The 13,441-nt window shown below is 36.6% G+C and overlaps 1 protein-coding gene across 5 annotated transcripts in view; it reads right to left on the bottom strand.

Moving 5' to 3' along the window:
• NEK1 (NIMA related kinase 1) overlaps positions 1–13,378 on the bottom strand; it is a 42,454-nt gene extending 29,076 nt beyond the window's left edge. For 3 of the 5 annotated variants that reach the window (XM_010709489.3, XM_019614476.2, XM_019614477.2), the window contains exons 1-12: positions 13,260–13,377; positions 12,451–12,503; positions 11,801–11,949; positions 11,629–11,725; positions 9,696–9,793; positions 8,290–8,373; positions 7,780–7,847; positions 7,573–7,659; positions 6,502–6,556; positions 5,089–5,289; positions 2,381–2,441; positions 1,111–1,268 (exon numbers count right to left, since the gene is read on the bottom strand). In XM_010709489.3, coding sequence (XP_010707791.1) covers positions 1,111–1,268; positions 2,381–2,441; positions 5,089–5,289; positions 6,502–6,556; positions 7,573–7,659; positions 7,780–7,847; positions 8,290–8,373; positions 9,696–9,793; positions 11,629–11,725; positions 11,801–11,917 — 1,026 coding nt within the window. In that variant the 5' untranslated portion in view covers positions 11,918–11,949; positions 12,451–12,503; positions 13,260–13,377. Of the gene's footprint in view, positions 1–1,110; positions 1,269–2,380; positions 2,442–5,088; positions 5,290–6,501; positions 6,557–7,572; positions 7,660–7,779; positions 7,848–8,289; positions 8,374–9,695; positions 9,794–11,628; positions 11,726–11,800; positions 11,950–12,450; positions 12,504–13,259 lie in introns of all 5 variants that reach the window. The other 2 variants (XM_010709488.3, XM_019614478.2) reach the window with 2 other exon arrangements.
• Positions 13,379–13,441: the final 63 nt, after the last annotated feature.

Below are 13,441 nucleotides of genomic sequence, written 5' to 3'. Positions count from 1 at the left end.
TGCTACTATGTACACTCCACACAAAGGATTATCTTAAAGTTGCAATGCAAGATTTTTTCCTCAGTCTTCACCCTGCCATAACAAGGACTTTCAGTCTCTGTACAAGTTGCTTCAGCGCTGGTTGGTGAAACTGATTATAAACAGCAACAGAACAGCATGTGATTGCACAACCAAGCCTTAAATGGGAAAAACCATCTTGATCTCATAAGGACGCACAAGTTTTTGTGTTTGCTTACTCTTGCTCTCTTTTTCCAGCTGCACATGATAAACAAATAAAGCCTGTGGGGATCATTGGTACAAGTTCAAATGATTCAGAGGTTACTGGAGGGGAACGCTATCTCAGGGCTCATTTTCTGTCCATCTATAGATATGACACCAAATTTCATAGATAGTAATCTCAGTGCTATGTGTCCCAAAAGGCCAAGAATGAAACAAACCAGCAAATCATTTGTTCAGAAGACAATCTGAATTATTTCACTTACAGCAGAAAATGCTGACGTGGGAGCTCCCTGGTTACTAGTTGCTTGGAATGTGCCTAACCAGTCGTATCATGAAATATCTGCCAGTCATTCAGTATTTAAGGAATACACATAAACAGCTTTACAGAATAGGGAATGTGGAGAAAGATGACTGGAAAAAAGAAGATCAGTAGTTCTGTATGAAAACCCATTCCTCATTAGCTCATGGAATTAGCTCTTTTTCTGATTACACAATTTCTCTGGTTGACAACTAGAGCCTACTTCAGTTTGAAAATTGGAGATAGTTTTTGAACACTGAAGAAATATGCCAAGATTCTTATGCTGCGCCAATGCTGTTGGTCTATCTAACCAGCTAGCAGCATTTCTAAGAGTGGTCAACATCAGAGAAGTTGACCATGTATGCAAAGCACTCCTAACTCATTACTGGAATTAGAAAGCAAGCCTAAAGTAGCAGCCTCCAAAACAAACAAACAAAAAAAATCAGTAACAGTGCAAGACAAGCACTTACAATACTATTTCCTCTCTAGATGCTTTGTTCATATAAATGACATTTTGAAAAGGAACATATAATATTTTCATACAATTCAAATACAGCATTAGCAAAACAGTTCAATTCAAGTAACTTAGTTACCTGCCTAAGTTTAATCAATGTTTTTTTCTCATGAAGCTTTTTGGGTGCGTCATAACACTTCTTCATCGCTAAAGGCACTCCATATTTTGCAGCAGGTTTGGTAATTTTCTGAGCTGGTGCAATTGAAGCCGAGATTTGTCCTTGAGCTGGTCTTTTAGCTTAACAAGAAGAGACTGTTTTACAGTTATATCCAGGCCAGTCAGTACTGTATATCCCTTTCCCTACGTACTGGAACAGCAGTCAGAGGAGATCAGATGAACTGCTAACATTTCATTCACGTGAGCTGCCTGTATAAATGTAACATATCCAGGTATCCAAAACAGCTTTTCTAATTAATATGTTTAATAACAAACAGCAGAACACAATCCCTGAGCTTTTCACTTTCACCATTTTACACTGGAGGACTGAAACATACTCAAGCTGCTAGATTTTTTTGTTACCCAGTTGCTATGAACAGAGGGGACAGTTTTCCCAACATAATCAAGAGGCACTGGACTGCAACCTGCAAAATTCAGGTCAGCAGAAGATGAGTTTTAAAACAACTGTAGTTTTAGTGGCCTCTAGGGATACTGTTTCTCTTGAGAAGATCCTGAAAATAAGCCAATTACATCTGATGAATCTGATTCTGTGTTAGGAGGGTTCTCATAACTACAGAACTAGCAGAACAACAGTGAGGTACATAAATATACTATCAAATAATTTCAAGAAAGTCAAATAAAAAGAAATCTAAGAAAAAAAAGTGTAAACTAACTGCTGTAGAAAAACACGATAAGACTGTTGTGATAAAGTAAGCCACAATCTAGTATGCCACCAATAGCAAAAATTCTTTGGCTCTGGGCTGAAGTCAGGGTGTAATCTTGGAGTCTCCAACAAAACCTCAAAGCCTCCCACTTTTAATAAGATCTGGGATTTCTCATTACCCAGGTGTCAGTAATAAGGCCAAAAAAAAAAGTACAATAACAACATGTTTCTACTATCTGCAGTTTCCACTGTCTTAAATTTTAGAAGCGCAACATAGCGCAAGAGGAAAAAGTAAACCTACAATGTTACAAAAGCTCAAGGACTGCATCACCGTGGTTTGTTCTCTGTGAACATCCAGCTCCCCACTGAGGAAAAAAAAAGAAAACAACATACTAAACTGCTTCTCTCTTTTCTCTGCACAAGATTTCTAGAATCAGTTACAAGAACACACCAAAACCAACACAAGAACAAAGGCAGGCAAATTATCTTGCCGGATTCTTAAGCTAAAGCATTTCATACATCTACTTACCTGGTGCAGCATGTGGTCCAAACTTGTGAAACATTTTGTGACTGAATTCTTCTGCAATAAGCTAGAAAAAGAGTTCAACTGTTAGCCAAGAATATTTACGTTCAAAGCTAGAAAGAACTCATTTTCAGTAAAGTCTGTATACCTCTTTCAGTTAAATTTCTAACTACTACTATTCATTAAAACCCTACACGAACAGTAAGTTCAGTACTAAACTATGTATTCAACGTAGCATCACTAGCATTGGAATGAAGTTGGATTTGTTATTTTCAGCCATTTCTGATGCAGAATCATAGAATCATGTGAGATGGAAGAGACTCTTGAAGACCACCTGGTCATCCCCTGCAATGAACAGGGACACCTACAGCTACATTAGGTGCTCAGAACCTGATTCAGCCTGATCTTGAAGGTCTGCAAGGATGGGGCTCCCACCACCGCTCTGGGCAACCTGTGCCAGTGCTTCATCACTTGTGTTGTAAAAAATCTCTTCCTTTTATCCAAGCCTAAATCTCCCCTTTCCATTTACCCTTGGTTTATCACAACAGACCCTGATGAAGAGTCTGTCCTCAGAGTCTGTCCTCTTCCTTCTTTATGGTATCCTTTAAATATCGAAAGGCTGCTATCATGTCTCCCTGGAGCCTTCTTTTCTCCAAGCAAAATGAATTTTTAATTGAAAGTAGGAATATTAATAAAATCATTTTAATTAACTACTTAGTCTGGTTTTCAGGTTGCATGTTACCCAAACTATGACCTAACTAAGAAACTAGAATAAAGTTGAAGTGTTCATCACCATGTTTTATGAACAGTCTATTCTAGATTACTGTATAGTTCTCACGTTTCACTTCACTCTCTCAGATAGCCTGTGTGAAAACACAGTCCTTCACAGATTTCTGCAGATTTTAGCTTTTCTATGCTTTCCAAGATGTGAAGATATATATGAGATACATACATACATACTTTATCTAGGAATAACATACATGGGGTTTAGTCACACACAAAAAGTTAGCATAAAGAAGCTTTAGAAAACAGCCTTACTGAAATAAATATATTGACTAAAGACATTGTATATAATAAACATATTGACAAAACATTTAAACATAAATAGATTATCCTCACACATCATCTTGAATACTGCATGGAGTTCTGAATTCCTTATCTCAAAAATCATGTAGTAAAGATGGAAAAGTTTCTAAGAAGAGTAGTAAGAATAATTAACAGCATACAAAATCTTCAGTACAAAGAATAAGTTAGCTCTTCAGCCTGTAAAACGATGTCATGCAGTGTAACAAGGGTCTGGAATACTACAAGAGATTATGCAAAGAAATACAAAAGGGCAGAAATGATAATCCCAATATAAAAAGCATAGAATACAACCAAGGACAAGAAGGAAGGTTTAGCATAAGCAATACCAAAGCTGCGTATGAAATGTGTACCTGTTCTGACACAGGCAGCAGACTTGTGACTATGAAAATTAAGAAAGAACTTAGATAAACATGGAAGACTGATTTTCCAGCAGTTAAGATCAGCATTTCAGCAACAGCTGTAATGTTTTGCAGATGACAGAACCACAAAGGACCTCTTTTAACTCAGACCAGGAAAAGCAGAGGACAACAGCACACGTATGCACCAGTCAGCAACACATTCAATAAGAAACATTTCCCAGTCATTTCTTTCTCCATCTTTTAAGTTTTTTTTTATTCTGAGCACGAGTGATTTAGTTGTCAAAGCTGTGCAAATATCTGTACTCAATCTAAGAAAATACTGACATTATCAGGTGGCAGTCTATTACCAGTTATACCGTGTCCAACTAATCACAAACAGAAGTTTTGTTCTAGCTGCTAGGAGTAAAATCTGATCAAGCCTTTAATTTTTTAAAAGACAGGTTTTCTACTATTTTTACAAGCCTGCTGTGAAGACTTCTGAATCTGGCCTTTCACTGGAACTTTAGTATGAACTATCATTAGTTGAAAGTCTGTTTCACATACAGATGAAATTCCAATTATATATGGCCTTCTCCCAAAATTTCTTTATGTTAGAATGAGTCCGCCAGAATTATTTATATTTAATGAGGTTATCTTTTGCATTAATTCTCTCCATGTCCTTTCTCTTCCTGTATTTACTTACCTCATACATCAGTGCTCATTGTTCTTGATCTCTTTTGATTAGATTTACATTAAAATAGCTTGAATAGTTGTCAAAATATATCAATAGATCCTAAACAAAATACTGAAAATTTTTTCTATGTTATGTATATAAGAAATTCAAACATCACATTTACTTAGCAGTATCTTACAGAACAAGCTTTCAGGCAATTCCAAATTGCAAACAACAAAAGGACTGAAGAAATGATAAAAAGATTTGATGCTGAAGACATTGACAATACCATTTCATGAGAGAGGTGCATATATAACCAAATGGACATCTGACTCAAAAGTCTTCCCTTTGTATACAAAGACATACAAAATAGTTCCCTTAAGATAACGTCAATTGAAATTTGTTTGAAATCTCCAAATACTTCAGTAAGTTGAGATTGCGTTCATTTTTATTTTTTGTAATTCATAGTAACAACTCTTTCTTCTCTCAACTGAAGAAGTTTGCACAAAAGCTTTAGGAAATACCATTATTCCACCTTCTCATACTCTATATAGACACTGGAATAAAGAATAGCCCTAAGATGTCTTAGCCAAATTAAATTAAAACAAACTCCATACCTGTGGTGTGAGAAATTTTTCAACCCGTTTGGCTATGAAGTTTTTCTCCAATATGGAGTTTACTGATGGTCTATCCCTAGGATTCCTTTTAAATAACTGTGAGAGTAGATTACGTAGGTCATAGGAATAATGCGTAGAAACAGGAGGAAAAGATCCAGAGATTATCTTCAGTACCAAGTTCTTCATGTTACCAGCTTCAAACTGTATCATGTAAGAAAACCAGACAGGTACAACACGTTACTGCTTGCCTACATGTAAAGCTGAATAAAAGGTGAGGGGAAATAATAAAAAAGAAAATACAGTCAAAAAGCCCACAGCTTCTTCTGCCTGGGCATATCAAAGTCAATTCCCAAGGTCATCAACAGTTTTCATCAATAGCTGAAAATAATTTGTTGCCACCACTTTTACATACATGTATTACACTACAGCTACTTCATACCATATTTATATTTATCTTGCAAGCAAATATTTATTGTCCCCCAGATCTGGATGAATAGTGATACGCAGTTAAGTATAATGGTATGACAGTATCTGCTCCATCTTCTCTGATCTCCTGAACCTTTCCACCTTCTGCTCTTTTCAGAACAGTGCATTTCAGATGAAAGAATGTAAAGCATTCACAGTCATTCAGTGTGAAATCCAAAGGAATGTTTAGACTAGCCTGAGCTCAGCAGGCAGCACACACCACTTCAATTCCTTTGAACGGTTAAAAGCAAACAGCATGGATCACCCAGCTTACAGAAAACAAATTGCTATCAACTCTCAGAGAAGCAACTTTGTCAACACTGTTGCCTCAGAAAAGATTATGTAAGAAGAAATTGCAATCAATGTTGTCCTTATGCCCTAATCTTTTTTTCCCCTTCAAATTGACATGTTGTAATCTTATTTCTTCTAGTAAAACTAGTTATTTCTTTTTTGTCAACTTGGCTTATTAAAAATGTTGGGTTTTTTTCTTCCCCATCACAACTAACAAACAAATTTAAAAAAAAAAAAAAAAGAAAAGCAACTTCTTCACTTCAGAGTTTCTTTCTAAAAACTATGAGTGTTCCAAATGGAAGCATACAAATCCACCTACACAAAAGCTGGCAGTCTAAATTTAGTCCTTCTCAGTTACAATGAAAACGTCAAGCCTTCGAAAAGAAAAGAACACTATTTGTTAACATACCCAATAACTTTTCAGCTACCTCAACCTCACTGAATATCTACCTTGAAAGCAGAAAAAAAAAAAACAAACCAAAACAATAAAAGAGATCAGCACGAATCAAAACACAGCAACTGTTTGTCAGTATAGGAAAAAAAACCTTAGATGTTGAAGGGTAATTTTAAGCAGTCACCATGAAAGCCCTGAATCAACAGAAATACATCTGCAGAACAGCAGGAAGCCTTTCAAAGAAGCAAGAAGTTTCTACTCACTGCGTGTTTAAGCGTGCACATTTCATAGAGAACACAACCAAGGGCCCAGATATCACTAAAACAAAAAGAACACAACCTAGAGTTTGCTGTGGGATTAGCACTGCCAAATAACTTATTGACCAAACACTTGACCTTTGAAAAGAAAACGGGATATTCTGAATAAATTACAGTCTCCCTTGAATGTACATCCTCTATTCCTCAAAGCATAAAACCTCATCAACCAACCAACCAAAAATTAACAATCAAAACCGAGGCCAACCTGAAAAAACAGACGGGGTTTTTTTTTAGCTTCAGGTTTTATACTTTTTCCATTTGCACCACTGAGATCAGAGAAACCAGACAAACTCTGGATAAAGGTTTATTTTCTCTAAATGTAGACATTTACTTGAGATCTTTGAAATTTAGAAAAAGCAACCCACTACTCTATGTGGCAAACACAATTCTTAGATTCAACTAAACAAGTTGTTTGACATTTGGGTTACACTACCCACACTCACTAGAGGACTGCAGAATTTAGTTTGAATAGAACTGGACAAAAAATCCCATGTAAAAGAAACTAAGAGACAAGGCAATAGAATCATTTTTATCTTTTTAGCAAACAGTAACAAAAGTGAACCTATTTTAGTAGCTTAATGCAGACTAACCAGATACTGAACACTTGCATTACATTAGGGATACCATTACCATACTTGCCAAGGTAATAAATGTATAAGCAAACTACCTGAAAGATTACTACCCATGCATGTGCTTAAAAGCAATCCAATTACTGCCTTCATATTTCTTTCTTAATGTGGTTTCACGTTCATAAATTAAGGCAGAAATGTGCACACAGACAAAAGCAGAGTCATAATTAAGATGACAGCTTAGATTTAGAAGCCAAAGCATTAAGTGAAATCATCTCTACATCATGCTGCTTTGCATTACACAAATCTACTAAGGTCCTGCCTGTATGGTGAGGCTGTCTTTTCAGGTGAGAGAGGAACTATCATCATCATATGAATAGAAGAGCTGTGTATTTCTAAAGGACTCGCTTTCTTCTCCTCACCACAAATATTAAATAAATATTAGTACCTTTTATTGTTGTAAGGCCTGTTCTGGCATATTTCAGGTGATAGATAGTATGGTGTTCCTATGCAAGTGCGAGCCAATTCCACAGTACTAAGGAAAAAGTAAGGGTGAACATTAACTCACATGCAACACACTGATTATGTTCTCCTAAATCAAAGCAATTTAGATTATCTCAGAGAAATCAGCATTAAAAAAAAAAAAAAGAATTACCTGTTCAGAACTCTCGCGATTCCAAAATCTCCCAGCTGTATTGTTCCATCTTTGGTTAAAAATATATTCTTGGCATAGAAATTTTAAGAAGTCTGTTAATCAGAACATTCGTACAATTGCACACTTTTTGTTCTCAGCATGTTTTAAAAATAATGTTTTCTATCGTTCAATTACACTGAAGTCACTGGCATTAATGACTGTAAAACACCAGACTTATTCTTGTCCTGCTTTACCATAATTATAGAAAACACTGCTGAACACTCTAAAACACAATTACTTGGGGAGATAGAAAAAGTCTACTCCAGTAATATTGAAATAGCTTCTTTTCAGTTTGTAAAAATACCATTTAAACCACTTCTGTACAATTCTGAGGAAAAAAAAAGCATTGCCAGTACTAAAACCATTTATGTAAAAAGATTATTTTCAATTACTTGCCAACTTCCACTACCAAGATACAGATGTAATCACTTAAGAAGTGAATTCAGTTTTCAAGAAAGATTGCCTGCATACCTGTGACTTTATGTCGCGGTGTAGGATTTTTCTATCATGTATGTGTTTCAGTGCTAAACAGATTTGTACAAACCAATCCAGAATCTACATATGAAAGAGAAAAGGTAACATCAGCAACCTGATTTATCTAGAAGTTTCTCCAGTCGTATTACTGAAGACATTATCAAATCAGTTCTATCTGATTTTTACCCTCTTCCCACAAGCCTGTTTTCATTTATGTCATGCTACCATTGAGGCCTTAGCAGTACTGACACCATAATACAGATTTTTAAATGAAAAATGTGTGGTAGCCAAGTTAGAAGCCTCAAATTAATATTTCAGTACATATAGAGTAGCAAACAAAATGCATACAGTACAAATTAGATTAGCAAAAAGTGTTCCCAACAAGGAACTTACATCTTAAAGATTATACTTTTGCTCTCATCAGTGCAAGTATATTTTATGCATTCTACCTTAAAAAGAAAAACTGTACAAATCAGATTTCACTGAGAAAAGCAACAAACAATATACAACTAGAAGATCATAAATAAAGCAGCTACCTTCACATTGTTTAAGAATCTGTAAACATCACAATACACAAAGGGTCTAGCAGCAGAATTTTTTTTCATGTGAACTATGCTTCCATGTACCCAACTTACAAGTACATAAATATCAAAATTACAGTATAATCTAAAGGTAATTTTTTCTACTTTCCCATTTTAAATTTTCTTGTAACTGAGTCCAAAGCAGCAAATGAAAAGTTCTACAACTGACGCCTAAGAAGTTTCACGATTACCCTGCTCTAAATTCCACCAACAGATCTAGATCTAACACTCACAAGCCTTTCCAACCAGAGGTAAACTGAGTTTGAGGTGTTCCTACTGGCTGCAGATAATAAAATACAGAACAAGAAAAAAAATACAAAAATAATCTGTAAGCAAGGAAGCACGAAATATGACCAAAAACCTGAATCCCACATGATCTATTTTCACCTAGATGAGAAACCAATCTGCACATTTATATCTTGTGTGTTACTGTACGAGTGACTTCTTAGCAAGAGTGATGAAGAAAGAAAGTCTGCTGGTGCACTTCCAATACTGAAAAAAATACTTGGAATTATGCAGCCCTTATACTGCTAGATTATGCTGTCCTACAATGTAAACTTACATTATTACTTTACTTTATAAACTAATGACCAATTCTAACAAATTGAGATCAGTATTAAAGAACAAAAATCCTATGCTATAATATCTTGTAGGTTTAAAAGCTACATAAAAAACAATGCCATGGCCAAGGCAACATCCAGCACAGTTTGGAAACTTTCTAAATAGGCTAAGAAGCAGTACCCACCAAATTGAGCCAAAATTAGAACTAATGCAGAAAAGAAATCATGCATCAAAATACTACAGAAGCAATTTGCTGATTACCTGATCCTCAGAGAATAAGACTCCTTTCTGGGCATTTATTTTTTTAAAGAGATCTCCTCCTTCACAGTAATCCATCACTATGTACAGACAACCATTTTCTGCAAAATAAGACTAAATATTACAAGCAAAGGAAAAGAAAATTACCCATCTTTAATGCAACTTTTACTGCAAAGGTTTGTCTTTGTTTTTTCCTGCAACTCTTATAATAAAAAATACACACTTATCTATTTATAATACATTATGACTTACTATGAAAATCACCTTATGAACATCATAAGACAATTCTCAAACCTGTTTGCTGATGCAAACGTCCCAAAGAAACTCTACCCTAAAAACAGAGAACTGCAAATTTAATTCAGTTAATTGCCTCCATCTTCCTAATTCTTTCATGCAGATCTACCTGGATAAGGTATCACTTGTATGAAGTGGCAATTACCAGCTCTCATCTCAGACATAAATGTGATTTCAGAGATTGAAGTCTGGTAATAAAACTTTCAGGTGGCAATGATGATGGAAACAGTCAAAGTCTCATTTTTGCTTGAAATCTGTGGAAACTTTCCAAAATCCTATGCAAGTTGTCACTATGAGAGTTTAACACATATAATACATCTGATAAAAATCTATGGTTTTGTTCCCAAAGCAATCTTTCCTAGCTGCTACTGAACCAATTACAAGGCAGGAACACATTGCAAGTTACCAGCATACCAATGAAAATCTTAACATTTCATGAATATAAACCCAAATATGTTGCTAAAACTCAAGACCTGCACCACTCACAGATCAGATACAATTTGGAGAAGAATATACGCATCACGTGCTGCTCAAAAGAAAATTCATTAGTTATAACTTTTAAAGTCCAAGTAGAGTCACATAAGTCTCCCACAGAACGCCTCTAAAGTTCAGACTTGAAGACACTGAAGTGGGAATTTTAAGCTTACGGATGTTTGTATCTTTGTTAAGATTTCTGATATGAATTATTTTAACAGACGATCCTAGGAGTTTGGATTCCTTGCAGACCTGGTGTTGAAATAGTTCTGTTTCACAAACCAAATTAACTTATCATTCCAAGTCAACATGCTTCAGCAAGAAAGAAGCAATATGAAATTGAGTGAACTACACACTACACGACTCGTAAAAAGCAAAGAATCAAATAAAATCAGTCCGAAAGAGCAGGCCTCAAATATACAGAACAGAGAAATACAGATTTATAAATCAGAAGACCTTGGTTTTGCTCTTTATGACGCAATTCTCACTTAATGAACAGGAAAAATTAAAACCCCCAAATCAAAAGGCTTTTTAAAATCAGCTGGAAGGAACAAAAGGATACAAGAGCAGTGCATTAAGCAGCATTTCAAATAATATTCAGGGCTTTTTAAAAAGCAGGATTATCAGTCTAGATGATAGGCTCTTGCCATCTTTTACCTATTCTGCTTATTCCCCAGAACAGTCACTGTGAAAACAATGTAGAATTAAATTTCTCCTTCCTTTACAGCTTATGAAGCAATCACCACTATTCTTCTACCCATGAAAGTAATGATATGATTATAACTACCAAGGACTAGATAGTGAGATAACATCACTTTAGCCACTTTGTCAGTATCCAACTTCAGACCATGTGCATTTTTAACACACACACGCATCCAATAAGCTACACACGTGTTTAAGGAGATTTATCCTCAAGAAAACCAAAAAAAGCACAATCCTTTCATTTAACCATCAACCAAAATAGAATCACGTAAGGAAGCGATAGGAATATTTATTCAATATTTAACTGTTGCAACCTGGCAATTGCAAGAAACTATAAGCAGAAAAAAAAAATAAAAAATGAAGAGATACAAGGATGGAAAAACAGTTACAGAGAGAAAACATTGACTTTTACACCATATGCAGTATGCAGTCGTTATCAACTTGGGCTCTACTTTATTAATCTTACCTTCAAATGACTCCCTATACAGTACAATATTTGGATGTTTCATGTTGGCCAGTACAGCAACTTCTCTCCTTGATTCTTCTCTCTCTTTATTTGACATCTTCAAAAGGAAAATAACGATTTTTGAAAATAGGAATATAAAAACAATAGATCAGTAATTAATAATATCACTCACCTTAGAGATGTTAATTTCTTTAATAACATACTGCTGGCTATTTTCTTTATCTTTCACAAGAAATGCTTTCCCAAAGGATCCTTCTCCAATTTTTTGCACTTTAATATATTTATCCATAGTTTTCTTCTTAAGGCATTCTTACTCAAGCACTAGGCGAAAAACACAGTAAAGATTTCGTTGCTGTAATTAGTCAGTCTTCTAGCATACGAGGTCACAGAATCACAGAATGGGTTGGAAGGGACCTCAAGAATCATGAATCTCCAACCCTTTCTTTATACCTTCAATGTGTCGATCCCTTTGTCTCTTCAACTACACTTATATGCTTTGTAACTTTGCTTTACATTACCCTATCTTAATCTCAATTCTATTTTCATAGAGTTTACTCAACTTGTGTAGAAAAAAGGCTGCATTGCCAGACCTGCTTCAATCTTTCATCTTAATAGACAGTATTAAAAAACAGTCCTTGAAATGAAGCAAGTAGTCAGTGCTGTAACTTCTGATTCAGCTATCAAGAGGAGACTGTTTAGTGCTACAGCATCTAATTAACAATCTTCCATTAAGCTCTACTTAGGAGAACTAAGGTAGGGGTGGAAATTAATACATGTCAATTTTTAATAAGCACTAAACCCAGTATTTTGGAAGGTACTCACATGGAGTGTGCCAAGGTCTCAGGAAGGTGAAGGAGTCATACCACAGAAACACACTAAAAGGCAAAAGCTTGATTAGTACACTTAAAAAGAAAACCAAGTTAAACCAGCCAACAAGCAAGAGACCTTAATTAATCTTTACTGCAAAATTGGAAGTGAGGAAAAACAGAAGTAAGCATCACAGAATGGCCAGGGTTGGAAGGGACCTCAAGGATCTTCAAGCTCCCACATCCCTGCCACATGCAGGGCCACCAACCTCCACATTTCATACCAGCCCAGGCTGCCCACGGCCCCATCCAACCTGGCTTTGAACACCTCCAGGGATGGACGGGACATCCACAGCCTCTCTGGGCAGCTGTTCCAGCACCTCACCACTCTCTCTGTAAAGAACTTCCTCCTGAAATCCAACCTAAATCTTCCCTCCTTCAACTTCAAACCATTTCCCCTTATCCTGTCCTAAGGATAATTACTGGGAAAGAAAACAAGTAAAATGACAGGCCTTACAGCTTGGAGATGCTTATTTTTCTCTGTAAGCACAGGAAAAATATTTCAGGATGAAACTGGACTTTTAAGAAAACCTCACTAGGAACATCAACATCATCTTCTGAGAACTGAGATCAAAGGGAGAGCGAAGGGCCATCCGCGCTGCCAGGGCGTTGGCGGTCAAGTGCTGTGCAACAAGTCCCGGCGTCACTACGGACACGCAGGAGGCGTCTGCCTCACCGGGCCGCAAAGCACGCCCGGCACGGCTCGTCTCCGCTCATCTCCTCACGAACACGTCCCACAGTACAGTTCCGAGCGAGCTCCTGTACCTGTACTGCCGCTTTCAACCCTTCCGCTATCTCCGCTCCAACCCCGCCGGGCCAGGACCGCCTCCTTCACCGGCCGCTCCCTCAGGCGGCCTCCCGGAAGTCACTCCCTCCTGCTGGAGGCGGGAACCGGAAATTGCGGCCGAGACCGCAGCGCAGACCGTCCCGCCGATCCTGACGCGCGG

This window comes from Meleagris gallopavo, chromosome 4, assembly GCF_000146605.3.
Source record: "Meleagris gallopavo isolate NT-WF06-2002-E0010 breed Aviagen turkey brand Nicholas breeding stock chromosome 4, Turkey_5.1, whole genome shotgun sequence".
Taxonomy (NCBI): domain Eukaryota; kingdom Metazoa; phylum Chordata; class Aves; order Galliformes; family Phasianidae; genus Meleagris; species Meleagris gallopavo.
The sequence above is the reverse complement of the archived record's forward strand: the minus strand, read 5'-3'. Positions and strand labels throughout refer to the sequence as shown.